General features: G+C 41.5%; 1 protein-coding gene across 3 annotated transcripts in view; it reads left to right on the forward strand.

Annotated features, from left to right (window-relative positions):
- RHBDD1 (rhomboid domain containing 1) overlaps positions 1–27,790 on the forward strand; it is a 132,783-nt gene that overhangs the window by 15,850 nt on the left and 89,143 nt on the right. For all 3 annotated transcript variants that reach the window (XM_043578007.1, XM_043578008.1, XM_043578006.1), the window contains 2 exons: positions 11,483–11,990; positions 13,065–13,197. In XM_043578007.1, the coding sequence (XP_043433942.1) occupies positions 11,558–11,990; positions 13,065–13,197 (566 nt within the window). In that variant the 5' untranslated portion in view covers positions 11,483–11,557. The remainder of the gene's footprint in view (positions 1–11,482; positions 11,991–13,064; positions 13,198–27,790) is intronic.

Raw genomic sequence — 27,790 nt, forward strand, 5'->3', positions numbered from 1 at the left:
AGATGGATGTTCTTGGACATTCAGGACCCCAAAGCTAGGAGCAGACGTGGGATGAGTAGATCCAGGACCGTGGGCAGAAGCAGGAGAGGACGTGCTACCTCGCCGGGAAGGGTTTCTCTGGTTCATTTTCATCCTCTTCATGCTTTTTACCTAAGGTTTTCAAATTGCCAGGGGAATCCCCAGCATATTGCTCGTCACTAGCAAGGCCTTGTCTTTTGCTTTCACTTTGACAAAGTCCTTCGTCCCTGGGAGCGTATCATGAATCTTAATTTCCTCCACTCCGCGTAAATAAACTGACACACCTAGCTCTTCTGTTATTGTTGTTGAAACTAATTGAGAGCGTTTCCTAAATCTGTAATTCCTTTCCTGAGTCTCTTGCCTGTATGTGAAACCAGCTCATTGTCCCCCCAAGCCGGAGACTTTTCCAGAGGTTTGCTAACATGGGGCCCGATTATAGAGCCAGAGAAGAGGATGATCTTGAGCCCCAGCTTCCTAGAAGGGCGTGGCCCAGTTCTGGAGCCCCCGCCCAACTACTGCTTCAACAGCACATCTGTGCCCAAGATCACTGAGTCGGATGGGACAGTGGAGGAGTGGCAGGCTGTGGTAGACAATGAGGGCAGGACAGAGACCTGGTCGCCCAGCAAGATGATCCAGAATCACCCGACACCTTCAGCCCCCTGTGAAGCTGTTTCCGTCTTCAGCCAGTCCTCAGGGAAGTAGAAAAACTTGGTTTTTGTTGTGGTGGTGTTGGTGGTTTTTTGTTTTCTTGTTTTATCTTTTACTTCTTAGGCCTTTCTATCCTCCTCCTTAATGACTGGGCCAGGATGGAAGCTGAAGTCTTCTGTCTAACCTTGTGTACTTCTTAGGTGAAATCGACCAAACCTTTGTGAACCTTATCACCCCTGAATATGGTTAAGACTCCATAGGATAGAACAGATTATCAGGTCCTGACCTGACAGTTTCTTTTGGTGATTCTATTTATTGCCATGGGGCATGTATTTCTGTGGCTCAGGGTAGATAATTGCATCATTTGAAATTACTTTCCGATATTTAATTTCAACTTCTCTTTTCATGGCTACTACCTTAGTTCTGCCTCAGTTATTTTTGTGTGTGCAAAATAAATTTTATTAAAATGTCTGCGTGCAGCAGCTCCAGAAACTCTGATGGCTCCAGAATTTCTATATCTAAGGGTCTCAGAAGGAGGGATCTGGTTGGAAGTGGAGGGGGCGCAGGGTTGGGAGCCAGTAGCCAGGGGATGCCTTAAAGCTGTGTTTGCATGGCAAGCATGCTCTTTTAATTAGATTGTATGTTAATTTGGATTATTTGGGGGGATGATCATGAAGATTAACAGCCCTCTCCCCCAGTGGGCACCATCTGCATATTTCTGAACTGTATAAGTCTTACCCATTTTTTACCCAATCTTGCGAACATAACCCTTCTACCCTCAGCAACCAGAGTTGTTTATGTCTCAGAATTTCTTCACATTGGTTTGCTTTCTAGGAATTTTACTTTAAGATACCTGTTTACTTCTTTTGAGCTGTTAAAAATGTAATTCTCTCCTCGTAATAATTTTTGTAAATAGACATTCTATTTCAGTAACCCTCATTATTGTTGAAAGCACTATCTAACTTCAAGTGTATGGCTCTTCCTTTTCTCTCTTGGTGAGATCTTTTTGTAAAAAGAAGCCCTTTGCTAAATGGTTAAGTAATGAAACCTTCACACTTATAATCACTTTTTTTTTCTCATTATTGCTTAAGTTAGATCTAATAAAAATGTACACCATATAAGTAGGGATTGAACTAAAAATGCAAAATTGTCTTCTTCCCTTTTAGTACTTAAAAAAAAACGTCTCTCAAACTTGAGTTTACCCTCCAAGGAGCATTTACGTGGAAGAAAAGTAGCTGGCATTGGAAGGGTTCCTAGTCTAGTGAGTTATGTTAAAAGATATTGGGTGTGAAGCAGAACTTTGAACGACTTCCTGCACTGCATCTAGATCACAGCCTGGAATTTCCAAAGCTTTTTATTTAACCACTTACAGACATTCGAGGCATTTGTTATACACGGTGGATGCGCAGACTTTGGGAGGGCTTGTCATAGGAACAGGCCGGAGCACCAAGGTTTGCAGTGGTGACAGACACAGATTAAGGGGCTTGCCAGATAAGCGGTACCATCTGGTGGGAGGAGCTGGATTTGAGTCCTAAGAATCCAGTTTATGAGCATTGCCATCTTGGTTTATCTGTACAGGAAAAACGGAATTTCTTTCTCTGTTTCATGGTTTCACACCGGAACTGCTGAAAGGATTTCTAGTAAACTGGGACAGTTGTGTTTGGAATGATCAGATTTAAAAACTAAGCTAGGGGAAGTGTGTGAAATGCACTTTGTGACCTCTGGTGGTGAGAGCACCCCGCGTGACTTTCCATGTGTGAAGATGGTCACTTACTAAGCACCTTGGACAGTGAAACCCAGGGCTGCGGGGTGAACATCCCCTGAAAGGGCAGAATCTCCATGGAGCTACTCCTCACATGGGCAGCTCTGTAGAGTATGCTGCAGAATAGGCAGCAGGATGGTCAGGTGATTTTCCTGGCAAGTGCTTGGGTAGACCAGTTAGTCAATAAACATGGAACTAAGTTTGTCTTCAGACTATTGTGAGAATTACATGAAACAAATTACACATAACTACTTTGAAAACTGTAAATGTGTGAGATACTAGTTATTGGGGAAGTATGTAAATATTATAAGACTTTGAATCCTAGGCTGAAATGCTTGAAGTTGGTCAGATGATGATGGTAAAAATGTAATACCTGCTAACACTGGTATGTTGATTATGTGTGCTTATTATGTTTCAGGCTTTGTCCTTCATGGTTTATGGACATTAGCAAGTCTATGAGGCAAGTTTTAGTATTATTTTGTATGTATTTTATAAATAAGGGAACTTAGGCACAGACTGAGAATTTGAACAAGATCATAAAATTCCAATCAGTTGAATCAGGATTTGAACCCAGACCATTAGGCTTCAGCGTCCATTTTATTAACTATGATACTCTTCAGTCTTAGGATGATGTAGTAGAGAACATGATAGATTGGGGGCAGGGAATAACATGATAAGACTGGATTTTCAGTAAATCTAGTCAGTCATTATGTAAGTGAATCAGGGGAAGAGTGCCCAGTGAGAAGGGCTTGACTTTTGGTCAGGTCTGTTACCACATAGTATATGCCTTTATTAATGGTTCCTCACTTGTCTGGAATATTCTATTGCTTCTTGTGTTATTCTAGTGGTCTTCAATCCCATCCCCCTCAGGGATCAGGGATTCTGCCTTCCACTTGAATGATACTGATACTTAAGGCAGGCTAGTATAAACAACAGTTGGGCATTATCTCATTAAGATGTGAGCAATCTTATATTTGTTTTCATTTGGAGAGATGGTAGATGGGGAAAAAGAGGGAGGAGGAGATCTTGTGTCATAAAAACCCAATGTCTGGTAGCTTAAAATGAAAACAATTTAGCCAGTTGGCATTTGGGAGATAGTGTAATGGTTGTATAGAACTAGGTAAGACAATTTCTCAGGTGGTTGTAAAGATGGAGCATATGAGGTTGGAGAACCATGGAATCAATGGAGGTCTGAGAAGCCCTCAAAAGAGGAATTGTGCTTTCAATTCCCAGTTTTTTCTGGAACAGAGACCAAGTTGTAGGTGTTTCCATGAATGAAACTTAATTACTGAGAGCATCACATGTTCATGACTAGATCCCCGTTACCTTCTTAATATAATTTGATTTCAGTGTTCATTTTTTATTCATGAAGTCAGTTTTCATTCACTTGACTGTTTTCATCTCTTTGGATTGCTCTGGCTTTAATATGAAACGAGAGGGGCGCCTGGGTGGCTCAGTCGGCTAAGCATCCAACTCTTGACTTCAGCTCACCGTTTGTGAGATCAAGCCCCACATTAGGCTCTCTGCTGACAATGCGGAGCCTACTTGGGGTTCTCTGTCTCTCCCTCTCTTTCTGCCCCTCCCCTATTTGTGCGTGCCCCCCCCTCTCAAAATAAATAAACGTGAAAAAATTTTTTTAAAAATAAGAAAATAGAGAATCGTACTCTGATTCTTTGGTCTGATTTATTGTGACTCAGGAAGCCAGTTAACAGATACAGGTGGCCAGAAAAATTTGTCATTTATATTCCACTTGCCATTAAACAATTATGGTACTATAAGAAAGATTCTACCCTGTACCCCCAAGACTCCCCATTTACTGATCAGCTCAGGTAGATGATTATTCTGGTAAATTGAATACAGTGTAAGGTATGAAAGCCATACCATCTGCTATTACATTTAATATTTAAATATTAAGTTAATTTTTTTTTCCTAATGTTTATTTATTTTTGAGTGAGAGCACGAGAAGGGGAGAGGCAGAGAGAGAGAGAGGGAGACACAGAATCTGAAGCAGGTTCCAGGCTCTGAGCTGTCAGCACAGAGACTGATATGGGGCTTGAACCCACGAAGTGTGAGACCATGACCTGAGCTGAAGTCAGAAGCTCAGCCGACTAAACCATCCAAGAGCCCCTAAGTATTAAGTTTTAAAAGCATAATTTACATGTTATTCATGCAACTGTGTATTGCATTTTAAAACCATATATTGCCTCTAAGCTGTATAGGCTTTTTGAAATGTATTCATATATTTGGAAAGAGGAAACAAATTAATTACTTTGCAAGCATTTAGTTAATAAATTCTTGTCTTTCACTAAATGCAAATACATGTCACACTATACCATTCTCTTATTTTCAAAAATGTTTTGGAAATGTGCATTTTGTAATTTGGTTCTCTTGGGACCTAAGGAAGCTAATACCTTTTAGGGAAAATAAAATTATGCTAATTATGAAGTTTTATTGGATGACCAAAGAATTTTATTATTTTGTGCCAGACTAAAATGTTACCATGGATTGGCCTTCTAGGAAGAAGTAGAGAAAATAATTTCTTACGTTTGGATTAGAAAAGCCATGAATGATAGGATTCCTGAGAGGCTTCGAGGGGTGAGAAGAAATGGTTTAGTTCAGTTCATTCCTAGAGAAAGTAGATTGTACTAAAACCAAATAAGAAAAAAATGCATTGTGTTTTGTGTGTATTTTGACCAGCTTAGTGTGGTATTTATGATGCACTAATTTGTTGTCCAGCTCTCGTAATTTAAAAAGCAGAAGAAGTGCTTATGTTTAACATAATCTGCTATTTCCATAACAGTTTTGCTTCGTTTGAAGCAATAAAACATATTAACAGTTTTGCAATATTTATTGTCACATGAGTGCCTGAGCCAGGCCCCTGCTAGTGAAGTACAGTCAGTCACATTCACTCTCAACACGACACATCCAGGGGGACTGCGGTGCTAAAATCTTGGCATTGTAGGGGCGCCTGGGTGGCTCAGTCAGTTGGGCATCTGACTTTGGCTCAGGTCATGATCTCACAGTTCAGGAGTTTGAGCCCTGCGTGGGGCTCTGTGCTGACAGCTCAGAGCCTGGAGCCTGCTTCTGATTCTGTGTCCCCCTGCTCCTCCCCCACTGGCGCTCTGTCTCTCCCTGTCTCAAAAATAAAAACATTAAAAAAATATGTATGTATTTTTAAATCCTGGCAGTGTAACCAAAACAATTTCTTTGTGGTTCCATCTTTCTTTCTGAAGCTTTCTTTTGACCTGAGGTTGTTAAACTGTTTCTTGGAGGGAGAGAGAGGTGCGGAGAGGAAGAAACAAAGAGAGTAGAGAGAGAGAGAGAGAGGGAAGGAGGGAGAGGGCGTGAGCTTGTCTGTATGGTTATGTGTGCCTATCAACATGTGTTTATATTACGTTTTAAGCAATGAAAATTTAGGCATTTGGTCAATGTCCTTAGTCATTAGGGAAGTCTAAGTCAGTGCCACCTCACACTCACTCAGATGGCTGTAGTGAGAAAGGTGGATAAAAACAAGTATGGTTGAGAACGTGGAGAAATTGGAACCCTCATACGCTGCTGGAGGGAATGTAAAATGGTACAGAAATGTGGAAAACAGTTTACCAGTTCCTAAAAAAGTTACACATAGAGCTACCATGTGACCCAGCAATTCCACCCCTAGGTGTATATCTAAGTGAACTGAAAACATGTGTGCCTACCAAAAAAAAAAAAAAAAGAAAAAAGAAAAAAAAGACGCATGAACATTCGTAGCAGCATTAATCCTTAGAGTCAAGAAGCGGACACAACCCAAATGTCCATCAGCTGTCAGTGGATCAACACTGTTACCGCCAGATGCCAAATTGGGAATGTAATTTCTAACTGCTGTTTATTCTTGCAGCTTCAGGGTTCTGAATTCTTCTAGAACATTTTAACTGAAAATTGAGACCTATACCACCGTAGTAAATGGTAATGATGAAATACTTTCTGCTTTGTAAGTAGAATTGAAAATCACTGTAATTAGTTTTTCCCCTTTTTATAAAACCCCTTTCTCTGCCCCTAGAGACACATTGGTTTCCCAAGTTACGAATTCACTTTCTTTTGTTTGTTCTAGCCACTTAGTTTTTCTTATTACATACCTGTTTAATATTTAATTTCTCATTAAAAGTAAATATGGCTAATTTTCCTTTCAGTATTCCAAGAAGCCCTCCATTTCTCTCCGTCACAACTTTGATATAGTGCTGTCTAGTGTGTATGACTACATAATTCAAATGCCTTTTTTTTAATCAAATAGTCCTGGCAAAACAACCTATTAATACATTTTAAATGGATCAGAGGCTTATTTCTATAAAGTTAAGATAAAAGCTGTAAACACTTTTCTGGAGCTAAAATGTAAATGGATTCATATGCATAGTTCTGTGGGGAAGGTGGTTCCAGTTTGTAGGAAAAATACTTAGAAATGAACCGATTATAGCCTTTTCAGTCAGTCTTACTTATTGCATATGGAGTCCTTGGGCACATAACTGATTAAGCACTAACTCTATGCCAGTCACTGTGCTAGACTCTGGGTATTTGGTGGTGATCAGAACAGATAAGGTAATTCTGCCCTCGGCCATTTCTGCTGCAACCTTGGAGCTCCTGGTATGGGAGCACAGTGACTGGGGAAGAGACCAGAGAGGTGGGCGGGGTCCTGTTTGTCACAGCACGTGGTTGTGGTTAGGCGTTTGGACTTTATTCTGACTTTCATGAGAAGCCATTGCGGGGGAATCCAACTTCAGCTTTATAGGGATTACTGTGGGTGGTGGTGGAAAAGAGTTGGTGGGTATGAGGATAAGCAGAGAACCCAGTTAGGGAGTTTGTTGTAATCCAGGCAAGGTACGATTGTGGCTTAGATTGGACTAGGGCTCAAGAGCTAGAAAGAAGTAGATTGACACCCACTGTGGAAGAATCACCTACGTGTGGTGGATGGGATGTGGGGGTCGGGGATTGATGGGGGCGAAGGCGGGTCAAGGATGTTTCCTACATCTCTGACTTGAACAGCTGGGGAGCGGGAAATTCTGTGTCCTGAGATGATGAATATGGAAGCAGAATTAGAAGGGATGATCCAGTGTTCAGCAGGGGGGCAGGTTGACCATGTGGGAAAAGACGGGTTTGAGGTGGGGGGAGTGCAGGGACTAGCCTGCTCTTCCTTGGGCTGTGGTAACTGCTTTATGGTCTGGGTACAAGTTAGAATAAATAAATCACTTCCCAAACCAAACATGCTGAACTGGTTTCCAGCTCATAGATGAGTCTCTGTAACCCATCATGCGTCTGTGGTCTGTTATAGTTCCTCAGTCTGAAGATTTTTATGTATTAGATGAGCAGGAGAAAACAACATTCATTTATGATCAGTGCTCACTTACTGTGATCTCTTCCCTTTGGCATTCCTAGAACTGTGCCTGCCTGGCCCACAAGGTCAGGTTATAGATTTGATCTTCACATGGACCATGTGGATTTTCTGTTACCATGTTACAGGCTGCATCCCTGACTTCGTAAGTCTCACTCGATAGCTTTATGCGGAAGGAAAGTGGGCCATAGAGTTGGTATGAAATATGCCCATTTATCTTTGCTACATAAAACCCCTGACTTCTAATTCTACCCACACTGGTATTCTAGAGGCCTTTATTTGGAAATGTGGGACTCAAATATATATTCTGCACATCTCACATCGGCTATGGTTATAATCTGCCTTCGCATTAAGTAGACGTTTGTTGCGGGTGTGAACCACACCATTTTAGTCATCCTTTGATTTTCTACAGCCAATATTTTTATTTCTTTCAGCAAATAGAAACGGATTATGTAGAGGCTGAGATTATAAGTGTTGCGTCCTTTGCTGTACCTCTACTGCCTGGCATAGAGACTGGCATGCTTTTGGCACTTGATGTTTATTAAATCAATGAGGGACAGAAGAAATGGCTAAGTAGACATTTTGTGAGAAGGAGGGGTAATTCAGTTTTCAGAAACCAAGAGATCAGGCAGGCTGTATTCTTCCTGTAAGATTATGGTCCTGAAACGTACTGAAAACTCCAGGCTTCAGAATATAAATTTAGGGAATCAAAATGACAGAAAGGATTTTAGAAACCATGGGAATGGAGTTCCATGAGCATGTGCAAAAGAGAGCAAGGATAGAGGAAAAGGGAAAAGCAGAGAAAGGGGGATTGGAAGGAGGGGTGGCGGTACAGGAGAGCACAGCGTCCAGGAGGCAGGAGGCGTCACCAGCTGGAGATGGTGGTGAGAAGGGACACGGATGGAAAGGGACCTTTGGATTTGGGCAGAAGTCAAGCAAGTGTAATATGAGCCTGAGTGCACAGTGTGATATGAGATTGGGGAAATTCCATTGTCTTTTTGTTCATATTCCTCATCACTAATGATTCCAGTCAAGGAGTCAAGGGGGGGAATTTTCTTTCTTTTTTTTTAAATTTTTATTCTTTATTTTTATTTTTCTAATATTTATTCTTTATTTTATTTTTATTTTTTATACTTTTATTACTTTTTTTTTTTTTTTTGACTGAGAGAAAGAGAGCAGGGGAGGGGCAGAGAGAGAAGGGGACAGAGGATCCACAGTGGGCCTGGTGCTGACAGCAGAGAGCCTGATGCAGGGCTCGAACTCATGAACCATGAGATCATAACCTGAGTCAAAGTTGGATGCCTAACCGACTGAGCCACCCAGGCGCCCCAAGGGGGAATTTTTCTTAAGCGAAGACATAATTAGTTTTGATTTCCTCCTGTGCACAACCTGGCATCATAGGGCACTCTTTATATTGAGATTGAAGGGTTCGTTTTGTGATTTCTTATAAGCCGATTACTTAATGTTTAAGGCTGTATTTTTTCATTGCTCCTTTTATAGGTATTGAGGTTTGATATTAAAATTATTTAGGGAATGTTGCAAAAAAAAGTCACAGTAGCTGGAGATTTGAAAGTCGACTTGAATGTCAATGTGAAAAATATAGACTGTTTCTCTAAAATAACCCAGGAGCTGATCTTCAGTTGAAATTTTATTAAGTTCTGTAGTTCATGAGAATGGTATTGAACCATGTTAATAAGCCCATAGCAATAAAGAACCTTGGGTTGTGTTAATAATGCGGGTATACACATACACACATGCATGCACACAAGCGTAATTTTTTCTGGGTCATTTCCTAGAATCCATATGGGAGGAGGATAGGGAGTACATTTGCACCTTATTAAGATGCTACAATTTGCAAAACTTGCCCACATAAGTGGGCTTACCTTACAGTAATAAAAAAATGTGTCTACTGTGTATTTGACATCTGCTGCTTTCCAGACGTATTACAGTAATCCTGGGAAGGAGGTATTATCATTCCTAATTTAAAGTGAAGAAAGTAAAGTTCAGAGAGTAATTTGCTCTAGGTCACAAAGCTTATAAAGTAGAATTGTACCCGTTTTTAGCCCGAAGCCCATGTACCTTCCAACGTTCTGTCTGAATGAGAATCTTTAGGGTATCAGAGTAAGTCATGTATTTGGTTGGGAGCCCAAGAACCTCCATAGAGTAAAAACCACTAGATGAGAACTTTTGCAGCATCCTGGCCTCAATCTGCCTATTTACCCTTATCTGCAACTGACATTTTTCTTCTTTCTTCCTGTTATGATGGACGAGGCTGTTCCCTCCAAGGACTTAAGTTCTTATCTTTTGCGTCTTTAGTCTGTGGCTCTTTCTTTACTAACTTCTTCCCATAAGCCTAAGCTAGTCCCTCACCAAAGGAAATCCCTTCAGTATTGGTGAGTAATTGCTGTGTAACATACCAGTCTAACACTTGGTGAAGTTACAGTATGATTTATTTAGCTCATTGTTCTGTGGGTCAGCAAATGAGGCCGGGCTGTGCTGGATTCACATCTTGTCTGTGGTCAGCTGCTGGTCAGCTAGACAGCTTTGCTTCAGGGGCATTAGCTGGCTAGTGGTCAGGGCCATAAGGGTGCCTGGAGCTTGTGTCTTCCCTCATCCAGCAGGCTAGCCCAGACTTGGCCACTTGGTTGCTTCAGGGGGGTTCAAGAGAAAGCAGAAGCCTGTCAGTCATCTCGAGGGCTACATTCAGAATTAGTGTCCTTTTGTTTGCGATCTACCAGCCAGAGGAAGTCACAAGGCCAGCCCAGGTTCAGGGGGTGGAGACGTAGTGCTGAACTTGGTACTCTGTCTTGTTGCTACTTCTGTTTTACTCCGTTAAGACCACAGTCCTGTTACCACCTCGAGTTTGGGCTTCCTCTATCACTGAGCTTAAAATATAGTATGGCAGTTGTTGGCTTACTTCTTAGTAGAAGGTGACCTCCTTAAAGACAGTGACCATTTGAATCTAGGATTTGGCACATAGCAAGAAACTTTAAAAAAGCAGAAGTTTTTGTGAAGATAAAGCATCCTAGCAGTTGATAACTGACAATATGGAATAGGAGATAGTAAATGATTGCATTTTAAAACCTGCCAGTGGAAGTTTAAAAACTTTGGGGATAAATAAATAAATAAGTAAATAAATTAAAAATAAAAACTTTTGGGCAGACTTTATCAAATATATCAAAATTGAATATTTCTTTTAAAAAATTAAGGTGGTAAAGAATCTTGCTCAGCATTCTGAGTAGAAATTGTTATTAAATATTTACATACTATCTTTTAGGATTTTTTTTATTAGGTTGCAAGTTTATTTATAAGGAAGACAAGTCATATTTTCATGGCATATTTGTCACAGAAAGCATACCCATCCATTAACTGGTCCATTGGGATTTGGGTGAAGTGTTCTGTTTTAGAATGTAAGATGAGGGAGGACATCAGCTAGCATCCTGGATGTTGGTCTGGAAGACATTGATAATAAATGTTTCTGTCAGACAGGAGGTGTGAGATATATATGCATATATATATATATACACACACACACACACACACACATATATGTATATTTATACATATACATATATATATATACATATGTACGTATATGTATGTATAACATAAGCTCATCTTCAAATGAGTATGTCTTATTGGTGCATTAAGTCTTAATTAGTGGATTTTCATGTGCATTTTATTTTATGTTTTAGGTTCAGCTCCCTGTATATCTTCCCAGATGCCTAAAACCTGACCACAATTTTCCATCACTGGGTTGATATCTAACCATGCAGCGGAGATCAAGAGGAATTAATACTGGACTTATTCTGCTCCTTTCTCAAATCTTCCATGTTGGGGTCAACAATATTCCACCTGTCACCCTAGCAACTTTGGCTGTCAACATCTGGTTCTTCTTGAGTCCTCTGAAGCCACTGTTGGGCTCCTGCCTTAGCGTGGAGACATGTTACCAGCAGAAAGACTGGCAGCGCCTACTGCTTTCTCCTTTTCACCATGCAGACGATTGGCATTTGTATTTCAATATGGCATCCATGCTATGGAAAGGAATCAATCTGGAAAGGAGACTGGGAAGTAAATGGTTTGCCTATGTCATCGTCACATTCTCACTACTCACCGGGGTGGTGTACCTGTTGTTGGAATTTGCTCTTGCAGAATTTATGAATGAGCCTGGCTTCAGAAGGAACTGTGCTGTAGGTTTCTCAGGTAAGGCAGATAGATTTCTAAAGTAGCATGCATGAAGACAGAGAGGTGTGGCTGTTGCCATTTTATGAAATGTGGGTCCCTGTTTGGCGAGGGAACTGAATTCTGAGTGGCTAAAGATTGCCGGGGCTTGGATTTTGGAGAGAGGGATGATTGCAGCACAGGAGGGACATAGATCTTGCTCTTAATCTATGTTAATCATTCACTGATTAACTGCCTCATTCACTCTTGGACAATTTGTTTGGACCAGGGTCTGCTCGAAGGTAGTTTTGTTAGGAGATGTAGTTCTAGAAACATGTACTTGCTCCATCATAGTGGGGCCAAGGAGAGACCCCCTGGTGTATCTGTGATAAGGAGTTCTCTAAAACATTGAGTATGCCTCTCAATGACTTCATTAAAATGCACCACACCCTACCATGGCATGCGTGCCATGTTTTAACAACTATGATAGTCACTCTATATGTATCTCATAGGACTGAAATTGCCGTTGGGGCTTAAAGTAGGTGTTCTAAGAATTAGAATGCGAAGGGGAGGAGGGAAAGAGTCCTGCAACAGAAGGAAATCTAACTCTTTTCTCTACCCTCCCTGCCATCCATCCCCCTTCCCTCTAAGATACATCCTCATGCAACCAGTTGTGGGAGAAGAAAGGAAACATGTCCTGCCCTCAACACATCTTTCCATAGAGGTTCAAAATATACACATTACTGCTATTTTTTTTAATTGAGTTGAAAAATCACATAGCTTAAAATGAACGATTCTGAAGTGAACAATTCAGTGGCATTTAGTACCATTTCAGGTATTTTATTCCCATTTTATGGGTTATATGTTTTCTAGCATGCTGAAAGTCACCACGACCTTCTGTGTTAAGAAACATCAGAAGAACAATTGCCCTGAACATTTTGAACATTGTCTTTCTACCAAAAGCTGGGTTGACTTGTAAAGAATAGAGTGTGTTTCAAAGCAAGAAGTTGGATATAGTCAAATAATCATTTTTACATTCAGTTCATTTTCTTTGTAAATGTTGATTGTCTCCACATTTGGATTGTTGATATTTGTATGCTCTTTATTCTCTTCTAGGAGTTTTGTTTGCTTTGAAAGTTCTTAACAACCATTATTGCCCTGGAGGCTTTGCCAACGTTTTGGGCTTTCCTGTACCCAACAGATTTGCTTGTTGGGCAGAACTTGTGGCTATTCATTTCATCTCGCCAGGGTAAGTGTTTATTCTCAGAATATACAAATGAAGAACCTGATGTTCCATGGAGAAAGAATTGCAATAATAATGAGGTAACCAGTGGTCTCTTTACAGCAAAGTTGATTCTTTAAGGGCAGCGTTGAGCTGACTCATTTTCACATCAGACATTCCTGAGTTTGAGTCCTGTCCACTATGAGTCCTGTGACTTTTGGTAAACTTGTCCTATCTGAGTTTCAGTTTCCTTGCCCTGGAAGTAAGAATAAGAGAACCTGATACACAGATTGGCAGGATCAACATTAATGTGCATTGATTCTAATAATAGTAATGCAAAAAGGCACATAGAGACCACATAATTATAAAGATAAAAATCACAAGATGTGTTGGTTCAGTTGGTCCACAAGACGTGTTAAGCCATTTTTCTTGTGAAGTGCCTTGGTAATAGAACTCTTAAAACAAAACAAAACAAATAGTCCTTACTCACAAGTTCTTGGTACTAGAACTCTTTAAACGAAAGACTTTACTCACAACTTTACTCAGTATATAAAATGGATCAACTGTGAATGGTTTACGGTTGAGAGGAAGCACGGGGCCCCATTCCTTTTGCTGTACCCCCGTGTTGCTGTGGTTGCCTTAGAGGTACCTCCAAAACACCTGAGGGCTCCAAGGAATACAGTTTAAGAACCACTGATTAAGATGCATCCTTTCCTTTTCAGATGAGGACAAGAAAAGTCAGGAGGTTAAGGTGCTTTTTAAAACAGCTCATGGTAGACACTAGCATAATAAGAGTTACGACCTCCCGACTCCTGGTCTGGTGATCCTGCCTGGGGTGCTGCACGTTCCCACTTTGGTTCCTTTCCCTGTTTTTGCTTAGAAAAAGGAGGGTGAGGGGCACCTGGGTGGCTCAGTCAGTTAAGCATCTGACTCTTGGTTTCGGCTCGGGTCTTGAACTCACATTTTGTGAGACAGTGTGGAGCTTGCTTGGGATTCTCTCTCTCTGCCCCTCTCCCACTCCAGCTCTGTCCCTCTCTCTCAAAATACATAAAGAAACTTAAAAAAAAAAAAGGGAAAAAAGAGGGTGAATTGTGTTATTCTCCCACATCTTCCACCAGTTTCACTTCTCTTCATCTATATATGCTATTGGAAGCACATGGGGTTTTTTTGTTTATTTTTACCATGGGGACCTGGATGCTGTTTGGAGAAGGGGGAAATTCAGGAAGATTCAGGAAGAAGTGAGGAGGATTTTTTTTTCCTCTCCTTTTCGTTTCAGACAGGGGTCTTATTTTGCTTTTGGTTCGTGTGGCCGTGTTGGGTGTTGTACTTTATCTGGGAATTTTCTCTGTGGGCTGTGCGTCAGCCCCGTAACCTGAAGTTCCTTCTTTCATGCTAATTTTCCATCGTGGGCAACCATTGCCAGCTGGTCCGTAAAAGGCAGCGATGTGACCACTGAGCACCATTCATTTGCAACTGTATTGTTACCTCGTGACAGTTCCATGAAGAAAGCCTAACAAAATCTTCAAAGTTTTCTTTGAAAAAGGGTCCAGTAATGTCTGTCCCTTATCTGAACAGCCCGCTCACTCTATACCTTGTCACTCACAGCTCCCTGACTTGCTTGATGTGACTTGGTCCTCTGTGTGGAGGAGAGACTGTTGTTTGTGACCACAACACCCAACATTCATATTGAAATTACTCCCTCTGATACTTGAACTTTTATTCTATGATGGATCCATTGAATAGCAGTGCCTTTAATATTCTCATGCAACCATTTCTGAAGACTTCTCAATCATCATGCACTTTATTTTTTTTTTAGGGTCCCCCCTCCCTTTCCATGGAAAACGCATGGTTCCATTTTTAGGTAACATGCTTATTCTGCACGGAGGGACCCAATATTCTGAGCCTGGGAATTAGATGACATTTTCCTATCTTTGAAGCTGGAAAGAATAAATCTTTTTGGTTTTTAAGATTTGACTACTTTGAATGATAAACTTACTTCTGATGCCCAAGCATCTGCTTATGCCGGTGTCTAAATAAAGACCCAGCTAAACACTGGTCCAGGAAACTAAGAAGCGAGTGCTTCTTTGAGATGGATCTTGGAAGAATGGAAGAAACCAGAGCTCTCTTGGCTCTACATTGTTATTCTCCTAGTGGTTGTCAATTAGAATTTGCACTGGGAAAACACTGTAAATCTTTAGAACAAAGCCTGCTTTATTGTCAGACTTAATGAGCTGCCCTCTGGGGAGAAAAAAAAAAATCTGCCAAGCAAACATTTGGTGGACCTCTGTGTTTTATGAAAGCCACGGAATTAGTAATTTCCCCCAGTTACAGCGTGTTATGGAGGGAAGCCACTCCAAACACCCAGCCATTAGGCACTGTGAGGGGTTGGGCTCGACCAGCGGATTGAAGTAATAGCACTCATTTGCTGGTGCCTTTGCTTTTCACAGTACTTGCTTATACCTTGTTTCCATGACTGCTTTGCCTCACATGGTCTTTTCATTTCCTTGCGTGGCCTGGGACCCTGCTAGGTGACTGTGTTTGAAGAAGTGTCCCTGCTCTGGAGGTGACACAGCAGGGAAGTGTGCAGACTCCTTGAGGAGGTTGCCTCCTTGTAGACTGGGCTCTTGCCCCTTCCCGCCTGCCACCCCCTCCACCTTCTGTCGATGGAAGAAAGGGGGTCTGATGCCAAGCGTTACCTCTGACCTTTGCAGTTTCTCATGATGAGCCTGAGGCTATTTAGTCCAAACACTGAAGCTCCAGAGAAACGAACGTTACCCCTTGTAAGAGAGCCACTCAGTGACCGTGCTAGAGGACAGTGGTCATGTGTGAATGACCCTGGCTGACATAACTAGCTGTGTGACCTCAGGTGAATCATGTGGCCTCTCTGAGCCTCATTTTCCTCATCTGTCCATTGGGAATATTACTTGCTTTCTCTGTTTCCTGTTCTGACTGTTTTAAGCAGTCAGAGAGATAATCTATGTGAAAGTCTTTATAAGTTATAAAAGGATTTAACATTTTTTTTATGACATCAGTCGCTGGAAGGGTGCAATGGCCCTGAAAGGAATCATACTTGAAATCTTTTTCTTCCTAAAGATGAGTAAAATAAACAAAATTTTGTTTGCTTCAATTCCGTCTGTCCCCTACCTCTTGTTCCTACCTGACTTTTCCTACCAGAATGGCAGTTAGCAGTCTAAAAATTCCCATGCGCTCCTCATAAACACAAATTAAGCAGGTCATGACTGCATTTGGACCCTACGAGATTTTTTAGTACAATATGGCAGTTCTGAAACATTAGCCCCTAGGCTTTGGGTACTGCTTCATTGTTAATGGTTGATGAGAATAATTACTTTGCCTCCACTAAAAACTTCTTGCTTACATTGAGAGAAAAAAGATTTAATACATTTTTTACTTGTTCCAGTTTAATTGTAAAAAGTTTCAAACGCAAAGTTGCTAACCCATTTGAAAGTAAGTTGCAAACATCAGAGTAACTTCATCCTTAAAAACGTCAACGTGCGTCTCCTAAAAAAATCTGTTCCTTTATATAACCACATTACTATTGTCATGTTGAAGAAAATCAACAGTAATTCCCCAATGTTGTCTAATAATTAGTTTATATTCCGATATTCACCAGTTTTCAAGTGTCTTTTGTAATTGCTGTGGTTTTTTTGGGGGGTGGTTGGGGTGGGTGGAGTGGAGATAAAAGATGACTAGGATATGGTTAAGGCTCACACATTTGTTTATGACATTTCTTTGTTCCCTTTTCCTCTAAAGATGTCCTTCTACTTTTTATTTTTCTAGGACATTGAGAAGTAACTGTCACGGAAAAATTGTGAAGAGACTAGTGAAGGTTTTGTAGACTGTTTCAAGTTCTAGATGTCTCTGCGTGTTTACTTGTAGGGTTATATAATTGCTTCCTCTAGCCCCTCTGCATTTCTGTGAACTGGAAGTTAGGTGCAAATGTTTTTACATTCAGCTTAAACTGGGCTGTTGGCAAGAATACTTCATAGGTGTGATGCCGTAAGGCTGTGTAATATCTTCTTGCATCATGACAGGAAGGACATAATGCCTGATTGTCCTGCCATTAGGAATTCCAAGTTCAATCGATTAATTAAGGTAGTCTCCATTGTAAGGATACGTCTATCCTTTCGGAATTGGAAAGCTAACTGTGAGGTGATAATTGGATATCATGCAGATAACTTGTTAATAACCTTCTACCTTATGGTTTAGTATATGCCAATGAGGACCCTTGTCTGAATTGGCAATTTCAGGGGGAGCTGTAAAGAGTGGTTTTCAGATTCTGTCATTCCTTCTACATTTATTAGGTGGGGTTGATCCCCAGTTAGACCGAAGGCAAGGGATTGAAGATGAGTGTTCTGTCTAGGGCAGATCTTAGTTTTGTGAGTTTGAGCTATTCAGTTTTGTGGGTTCTTTTTAAGAAAAAAAAATACAAACTTGGAAACAAAAGTAAAAATTTTAAATGAGAAACCAAAGCACAACAATTTACAAATTTTAAAGAGCTAACAAATACTATAAACATTATAAAGCCCATAAAAGTAATATAATATTCTATTAACTCCCTGGCATTCCTCTATAATATTTTCCCCCCAGGTTTGGCTGTGTGCTTTTGATCTCTTGTTCATATGACAGTAATTTGGCAATAGCATTTCTGTAGAGGGAATAGCATGTGCATCAAAATTAATTTTTTAGTGAAAGTTGAGGAGAGTTTCTTTACAACTCATGTAGATTTTTAGCACTGTTTTCTGATTCGGAGAAACCTCCATCGAAGTGTTTTTACATATAAGCTGTAAAATTTCAGACCTCTGCCAAGTGTCCCTGTGCAGCGACCAATCTCAAATGTACTTTGAATGATTTGAGTGTCGTCGAGGATCTTTAGTGGCAGGGTGGGAGATTCACGTCTTCCTCAGGGGCACCACTACTTTGTGCCCAGTCAGCAAGAAACTTAGGTATTGATGCTCTTTTAGGATTCACTTCCCTTCATTCATTGGATTACCAGAACTCTAAGAATCTATTTATTACTTTTCTTTACAGCTTCTGATATGATTTAAAAAGATTTTTGAGAGCTACAAACCCAGGAATTCTGAATAAAGTTGATTTTGCAGGATTCTTGGAAAGGAAAAGTCGAATGGATGGCACATTTATAATTGCATCCACTGTGCTGCTGAGTAGATTCTTCTGTTTCATGGCTGTTTTCACTCTGTTTTAGTGGGAACTGAATTCCCCCATTTATGGTTTTACACGCTCCGTGATTGGGAGAACTTTCCAGACCCTGGGCACTGACACCAGCATGATGCTGGCTGTCCCAGAGCACTTGAGAGTGCCGTGGGACTTGTGCCTCTCTGCCTCCTGTCACAGTTCAGGTTGAAGATGCAGAGTACAGGGGCACCTGAGTGGCTCCGTCAGTTAAGTATCCGACTTTGGCTCAGGTCATGATCTCGTGTTTCATGAGTTCAAGCCCCACATCGGGCTTGCTACTGTTAGCCTGTCAGGGAAGAACCCGCTTTGGATCTTCTGTCTCCCTCTCTGTGCCTCTCTCCCCCATGTGCGCTCTCCCCCAAATAAAGAAATCTTTAAAAAAGAAAATAGACACAGATAGGCATTAGGAGGATTTTCCTGAAGCCCTTTGTACACTGCCCTGACTAGCAGGGACTTAACTCTGCCCTGAACTGACCGTCAACCATGTAAATAAATTCCACTAAATCCAAACTGGATGTAACTTCAACTCCGCTTCCCTTTAGCCGAATCCCCAAAATGTCTATGGCCACGCTAATACCACCTGACTTGGGGGTTGTGTGACAGCAGAAGTTGGCGTGCATAGGGGTAGCGGTTTTAGCCAATGTGGTTCAGTTTCCCACTTTCACAAGTTTTACAAAAACCTACGAGCCCATGGGTACATTGCTGGGACCTCTGCCATGCTCTGAAGGATCCCTGGCAAGTGAGGGACCTGTTGCTCCATGAGCTTCTTGGCAAATTCACCTGTGGGTTCTGAGAGGGTTGTCCCAGTAACGCCTGTGGGGAAGGGAAGGGAACTAGAGAGGCCTGTACGTGGTGGGCAAATGGAGAGGGGAGGGCAGGTAGGACATAGGAGGTTTTGTTGAGGTTGAAAACGCAGAGAGCTTTGAGAATAGGAACTGGTAGTCAGAAGACAGGGTGTTGGAGGTTTTACTCATGAGCATGTCTGTGTAGGTGTGACATTGGGGAATGGTGGCAGAGATAGTCATTGGGGTCAAAGAGGCAGAGAGGTGACTTTAAGGTTAAGGTGTTGGGTGGATTATCTACATGGGTGGTGAAATCACCCAGAAAAATCGTAGGAAGTAGAGATGAAGGGAGTGAAATTATTCCGGAGTCCTCCATGGATGTCAGGAAATGATCCTAGAGACAGATAGCAGACAGCATCTGTATTAGTTTCTTATCGCTGTTACGACAAATTACCATGAATGTGGTGGCTCATAATAGTGGAAATTTATGCTTTCGTGATTTCTGAAGTTAAATGGCCGAAATCAGTACCACTGGGCTGAAATCAAGGTGTTGGCAGAGCTGTGTGTTCTCTGAAGGCTCTGGAGGAAATCCATCCCTCACCTCTTTCAGGTTCTGATGGCGCCCAGCATTCCTTGGCTTATGGGCGTGTCACCCAAAAGCCACCAAAATCACGTTGCCTTTTCCTCTTCTACCTGTGTCAAATTTCCCTCTGCCTCCATAAAGACACGGGGATTACATTTAGGAATCATCCTGACGTGGCAGGATAATCACTCCATCTCAAGGTCTTTGACTTAATCACACTTGCAAAGTCCTTGCCATATAGGTAACATTCACTAGTTCCCGAGATTAGGACATGGATGCATTTTGGGGAATCATCATTTGTCCCACCATACCCCAAAGACAGGTAGAAGGGGTGAAAACTCAGACTCAAAATACCGACCACATGTGTCTGGGCCTTTGGGAGTGCTGCTCTCTTCCCTCTCTTTGGCATGCCCTTTAGTCTTTTCTCCTTGTCAACTCGTGGTTATCATTCAAAACCCAAATCAAATAATAACCTGTTTCTCTGCTGCTTTCCCTGATTTCTCCAGACAGAGTTAATTATTTCCTTGTTTTTGTTTCAATAGTGTTTATAGATTTCTCTACCTTAAACACTGTCTCCATTAGAGTTTATCCTTTTTTTTTTCCCACTGCTTCTCTAGGGTAGGAGCTTCTTGAGACTAAGGACTTTTTCTTATTCATCTCTGTGTCTTTATCATCTGCCTGACACATAGTGGGCACTAAGTAAATATTTTTGGTTGAATGAACTTAGGTTCATTGTGGATGGACATCATCCCAATCCACGAAGGAACTGAATAGAACAACAAGATGGAGGGAGGTTGAATTCCTTACTTTCTCTCTGCCTGTTTGGCTGAGACTTTGGCCGTCTCTTGCCCTTGGGCTGGGGCTTGTGCCATTGGTGCCCCTGGTCCTCAGGCCTTCAGATTTGGACTGGAATTTACACCATTGGCTTCCCTGCATCTCCAGCCTGCAAGTGGCAGATCATAGGACTCCTTAGCTCCCAAGAGCCAACTCCTTATAGTAAATTTATATATAAATTACATGTAAATATAAATACATAAAGTATTTTATCAGATATCTAAATAAATGATATGTCCATCCATCCTATTGGTTCTGTTCTCTGGAGAACCATAATGCAATCACTGAAGAGACCTATAGTTTCTGTGGTTGCTTTTGGTCTGAAATCTTCTGATGGATTCCTTTATGACCTCCGTTAAATATTTCAATTTTACTTTTTTTTTTTCATTTATAAGGCAGGCCAATATCTCATTGTTTTAGAACTTGTTATCTCCTTCAGCTGTAAGGAGGGAGTAATGTTGAGCATTAAGTAATGTTGAGTGTCTTAAGTAAAAACAGAATGTTTGTGTCTCTTGTGTCTTTGCTGTTGGGGTTCTCGTTAGATATTGACTTGAATCAATATTCTATTCCTTGCTTCCCTGCCCCTGGCCTCCAGCAACTTCACGGTTTAGTGAAACACATACCACCAACTAACTGAAACAAAACAGAGGCAAAGATTTTAGTTCAATAAAAGCAAAGGAACAAAAAAGGAAGATAATTAACTCTGATTTGAGAAGTTAGGAGACTTCACAGAGGAGGGTGGAGGGTATATATGCCTTGAGTGTTGGGAGATAATAGGTAGACTACTCTTTGCAGTGGGAACAGAAAGAAGAAAATCCAGGAAGCATGACAAGTTCAGGAATTAGCAAAGAATCTGCCTACAAATACTGGGAGATAAAGCTAGCAGTGTTCCCCCACATGTGCCCTTCAAAACACCAGTTCCTGAGACGTCCCTGCCACAATGTTCCCTGGTCAGTAAACTCGGCCCATGTGTGTTCTTTTTCCAATCCAGCGGTTACAGGACACGCGAACACCTGAAAGGTTCAGGAAATTACTTCAGAAAGCAAGAAATCGGGGCAACCAATTAGTTTCCCATTTATTTGATGATGGCACTCTGGTTTATTGCTAGCATGAAGCAGTCTCTACAGAACAAATGTTCTTCAGGGTACTTTTCACGAACACACTGGATGAGGCCCCTCCGTAGAGAGCCTTGGTAGGTTAATGAATTCTGACCTTGCTTCTTAGGTAGAAGACTTTGGTTTCTGAGGAGCAACAGCCATGAACTGACCTCTGATTTTAGATTTGGTGGCAAGAATCTAGTTAAATGTTGACCTACACTAGACAAGGAACTGAAGACCGGAAATAGTGCAATGGCTGAGAGAAAGGAAAAGGAGCGAACAGATGGAAGAGAGGTTCCTGAGGCCAATTTGGTAGTCCATGGAGCATAATAATAATGACTTTTCTTTAGGGGGACTTCTTACCTGCCAAGCGCCATTGTAAGCTCTGTATTATCTCTTGTCTTCTTTACACCTACTTTATGAGGGAGGAATAATTACTTCTATCACGAGATGAGGAAACCGAGGCATAAAAAATTTGAAATCCCTTATTAAAGCTAGGCAGATACCAGCTAGTAAATTGGATAGCCAGTATTTAAGCTTCAGCAATCAGATCTGTGAATTCATCCTGTAAACCAGTGGTTCTTATACTTTTTGGTCATAGGACCAATTTAGAATCCTAAAAATTGTTGAGGACCCAAAAAAGCTTTGGTTTTTGTCAATTATATTTATCAGTCTTGAGTGTATTGGAAATATGAGACTCTTTTTAAAAATCAACATTCATGATAATTAACTTAAAATCATAACCTTACTAATAATAACTCATTTAAAATAATCATAGTAAGCCTAACCCAATACGTATCCACATAAATAGTATTCTTATGGAAAATAAGTATATTTTCCATACCAAGAAAGGGGCGATGAACGGCAATAAACATTTTTGCAAAACTCACTGATGATCAGCTTATAAGAAAAAAGCATCTGACCCCTGTATTTGCTTCCCCAATTAATCTGTTGAGGCGTATCATTTTGGTGAAAAACAATTTGGCCTGACACAGACGTGTACTTGGAAAGATTAGGAGGGAGCATTTTAATAGCCTTTTCAGATAATTGTGGGTATTCTTCTTTGTACCCACAGTTGGCAAGCAGTACTTTCTTAAAGGTCAGTTCTATGGAATCTGAAACCATATCCGTGAACCCTGCCATACTCTGTTATGTGAAGGTCCACTGGCCTGTCTTAAACTTTGAACAGATCTTCTACCCACATATGATTTTTCTAAGATCCTGCATTGGTCATTTGGAAATATTGGCTTGCCGACTATGCAGACCTTGTAAACATTGACGAATTTAATTAGACAGTATCAGAATACCCCATTTGTCAGTATCACCACTGATTTCACCAGAAGTCTTTCAAGCATTGGGAAGCTTTCATGGTGTCAATCTTGTCAATTTCCAAAATTCTGATTTTCATTTGAAAGCTCAAACTTTATCACTGGCAATAAATATCGTCAGCTACTTTCTTTTTTTTTTTTTTTTGAAGGCTCATCTTGTTCATTTTTGAGAAAGTGGGTATCATTTTCCATTTATTTAACCATAGTCTGTCAGATTTTCTTCCAAGTGAATATGACACGAGAGGTTGGTCCATGAAAACAGTGGCTGGTTCTTCACACAACTCACCCAATCACAAGAGCTCTTCTTGGTGACAAGCGTCTTGCTCTGATACACAGTTGAAGCACGTTATACATATTTCCTGTTTTGTCACATAACATCCAAAAAACGTGTGCTAATACTGGTATTTTGAAAATTAAGAATTCTATTCTGTTTTATTTATTAAGAGCATTATGAAATAAAACTTAGCTTTTTTTTTTTCAACTTTGAATATGTGGCTGTTGAGAACGCAGTGACTGAGGGTGCTGTTGGGGGCCACTGCCTCGATTCATATGATTCGTGCTAAGGTATCAGCAGTTGAACCCACCACTGCTTGTATACCATTAGTGCAAACAGCAGCACAGCAAAAAGGGCAAATATGGCTTAGTGCTAGGGGAATAGTTTTGACGTCATGGACTTCTGGAAGGATCTCTGGGACCTCCGTGGCCCAGGGAGCACACTTTGAGAACTGCTGCTCTAAGCCCTCATGCTGCCTCTCTAGCTGCTTGAAGGTTTCTGAGCTTGTATGAAAGGAAAGGTGGTGACGTTCTGCTAGACAAGTAGAACCTTTTCAGGGTGCTTGGTGCAGAGAGAGGGACACAGTGGGGCATGCGAAAACATACATAACTGCTGAAATTGCTAGATAAACAGCTGTCGGCGTGAGCTGTTAAGTCCTTGTCCAAAGGAGAATGGCTCCTTGTCTGTCTTACTCCAGAGACTGACTATGAAACCTGCCTGTGTTCCATATGGGATAGAATCCTTTAGACGGCACGGAATTGTCATGCTACGTGCATCCTCCCGTCTCTTACATGCTAAGTTCTCTCCTCCCGTCTGCTTACATTTTGTGAGAGGTTGTTTCTGGCATGTTTGTCTAAAACACAACATAAGGGTTCCTCCAGCCCCCCACAGTCGTACTGAGATAGGGGACACCGAAGAAGAGGACAGCGGTCAGCTTGGCTACATCACATTTGAAGTGCTAGTTGACATGCATGTGAATCTACCTACACAGTAGGCTGTTGGATCTTTGCCTGGGAATTAGGAGCGATGTTGGGGAATAACTGTTCAGAACGTGACTGTCACACCATCTCCTGCCGGACATGTTCTTTTAGAAATTAGCCACTCCACCATCAAGAGGTGGCGTCCAGCTCACCTCCTCCTCAACTGGGTGGATTTGTGACCCACTGTAATCAGTAGATGTCCGCAAAAGTGCCTCATGACTTCGGAGGCAACATGTTTGTTGTCTTGTGAGCAGAAATACTTGGCCCTGGGGTCTGTGTTAGACGTCCAGCCCCTCCGATTCTGTCATGACATGTGAGCAGACGGCCTTCAGAGACCGCCAGCAATCAACCTAGCCTCGATGTCATGCAGCAGAGGCTGTCCACCCCTCTGCACTCTCTGAACTCCTGAGTATGAGTCAAAGAAAATGCTTTATGCCACTACCTTGGGGCAGATGTGCCCTGCAGAAGCTGTAACGCCACAGTGAGTTGAATGGAAAGAAGAGGGGGAAAATAGAATGAAAAGCCATGAGGACAAAGGACAGTGCTTGGGGGATGGGGAGATTGGAGTGGAAGCAAAGGGTAGAGGCGTGGGGCAAGTAGGTGCCCAGATGCTGTGGTCCCTGAGTCACAGCGACATCACCCAGCAGTAACGGGGCTTTAAAGCAGGGTTTTCAGCTGTGGGTTCTAACCCTTTCAGAGATCCTGACATCAGCGGTGCCTGGGTGGCTCAGTTGGTTGAGCGGTCGACTTCGGTTCAGGTTATGATCTCGCAGTCTGTGGCTTTGAGCTCCGCATCAGGATCTGTGCTGACAGCTCAGAGCCTGGAGCCTGTTTCGGATTCTGGGTCTCCCTCTCTCTCTGGCCCTCCCCCATTTGTGCTCTGTCTCTCTCTCTCTGTCTTTCAAAAATGAATAAATGTTAAAAAAAAAAAAAGTGCTTAAAAAAAAGAGATCCTGACATCAATTTAGTTGGTCACAACTGGTATTCAGAAAGCAAAGAAGGAAGTGTGGGGGGGGGGGGGCAGGGAGAAATAGAAATATTAATTTTGAATACAGTAAGGGTAAGAATTAAGAAATTTCTGTGTGTATGTTTTAGCTGTATGTGTATGTGACGTGGGTCAAATCTAAAATGTATGTTTATTGTGGGACACGGCACAAAAATTTTGACAGCTACTGCTTTCGGGTAGCTACTAGTTACTTAAACTGGAGTGAAATATATATAGGAGCAGTGTCATTTATTGTCCTCAGTGGTAATAAATAGCCAGGGCATTGGTGGCATTGAGAAGAACAGGGTGTGATCACACATTTCTACTAATTTATTGTCTTTCATTAGGACGAGTATTACTCACGAGGCTTGCTAAAGTCTGTGCCGGCTCACAAGACAGCTGTCAGTATATGGAAATATGTGCTAACAGATTTAGAGTTCACTTCAACCAAAGATGCTAATAACAGCTATTCAGTCACAAATAGCATTAGTAACAAAATCCTTTGAAAATTGAAGAAACGGTTATTTAGAGCAAAGTGGAAAATGAAGTATAAGAGGTAACACCTTTTCCCAAAGGAAAGCATAAGATTCCTTTCTTTAAATTTTTTTTTTCAACGTTTTATTTATTTTTGGGACAGAGAGAGACAGAGCATGAACAGGGGAGGGGCAGAGAGAGAGGGAGACACAGAATCTGAAACAGGCTCCAGGCTCTGAGCCATCAGCCCAGAGCCTGACGCGGGGCTCGAACTCACAGACCGCGAGATCTTGACCTGGCTGAAGTCGGACGCTTAACCGACTGCGCCACCCAGGCGCCCCTAAGATTCCTTTCTAAACTGTGCAAATGTGGGAGTATTTCTAGCAGCTTAGTGGGAAATAAAACAAAACCCAAATGGATATAGGGTCAGAATATACATTGGGGGTTTGTATAAACAAGCAAGTGACAAAGTAAGTAATTCCGGTGATACCCAAATTAATCATGCTTGGGGGAGACAGCTCCTGCAACAAAAATGACCTGATGGATGTACCCAAGGAGGAACTGTCCTTTCTTCAGGGTTGGGGTGGTGTTTGGGCAGATGACCGAGAGGAGAGAGGGCTGCTGTCTGGGATCCATGTTTTTCAAGGGTGGGTTAAGTTGTTTTTCAAGAAGTTATGCCAATTTCTTCTATCGCTCTTGTCTGCAGTTGAACTGCACTGGGTATCATCATTTAAAACATAAACTCTTTGGGGCGCCTGGGTGGCTCAGTCAGTTGAGTGTCTGACTCTTGGTTTCGGCTCAGGTCATGATCTTACGGTCCATGGGTTCTTGCCCAGCATCAGGCTCTGTGCTGACAGCACGGAGTCTGCTTGGGATTCATTCTCTCTCTCTCTCTCTCTCTCTCTCTCTCTCTCTCTCTCTCTCTCCGCCCCTCCCCTGCTTGCTCGCTCTCAAAATAAATAAATAAACCTAGTTAAAAAATATAAAAAAATAAAACATAACCTTTTTAGTAGGTATGATACGATACCGAGTTGTTTGGTGCATGTTCGTGTTCATGTATGTATATGTGTGCATACACAAATCTGTTTATGCATTGTCCAGGATGAGCATTTTATGAAGTCTTGGTGGTTCTGTTTATAATATATAATCCCATCTTTTGTTTGTATCTACTGGGGCTGTTTTGTTTTTCTAATAAGCTTGGATGACAAATGTTTATAGCACTGATACTCACCTTCTGTTTTATTTCATGGAAACATGGTTTTGGAGCCTGTTAAGGAGGTAAGTTTGAATCAACATTCCAGGGCTGTCCTGAGCAAATTCTGTGAAGCAGGGGAGATTTTTCTTCTGCATTCCTTGGATGTCCATTTACACACTTTCTCCTTCCCCTCCTTACAGGCTCCTTCCCATAAAGGAAAGTTATATGAATCCTATAAAAGAGTTAGTTAATTTGTCTGCCTCCCAGGAGGGCTTGTAGTTGAGCAGAACTCAAGGTGAGGGCAATACTTAACCAAAGCAATGATTCCCTGGAGTCAGATTTTATGAGATGAGAATGAGAAATTTTGAGGCAGGGAACTTTCCCTGCCACTAGAATTGGAACTCCTTGAGGGAAAGGGGGTGTATAAATCATCTCTCTGGCTCTGGAGTCCAAGCCTGCGGACAGTGGGGAGACCCTGCCCTGGACCAGCCGGACAAAGTCAACTTCGAGCTGCACAGGAGGTGCAGGGAAAACAGAAAAGACAATTTCATCTGACGACTGACTTTTCTTCAGTTATTCTTTTCTTAGAGATTTGTATGACAATTTCTTCCAGAAGTTGGTTAAATTACATAAATAATTGAACTGAAAAAAAAGCAGCAGCTAAATGGAAATGTAACCTAATTTCTCAGTTGCTAATCTTTTGATTATTGCAAATTCGTTGTAGAGGAGTTGAAAATCTCTAAACACATGGTGAAGAAAGCAAATTGCCCATGATCTCCCGCCCGGAGAAAACTAGTCTTGGCATCCCATCACACAGCGCTACCCTCACACGCAAGTAAATTTCCCCCTTCTTCCTTTAACTTGTTGTGAGCGC

The sequence above is a fragment of the Prionailurus bengalensis genome, chromosome C1 (genome assembly GCF_016509475.1).
Source record: "Prionailurus bengalensis isolate Pbe53 chromosome C1, Fcat_Pben_1.1_paternal_pri, whole genome shotgun sequence".
NCBI lineage: Eukaryota > Metazoa > Chordata > Mammalia > Carnivora > Felidae > Prionailurus > Prionailurus bengalensis.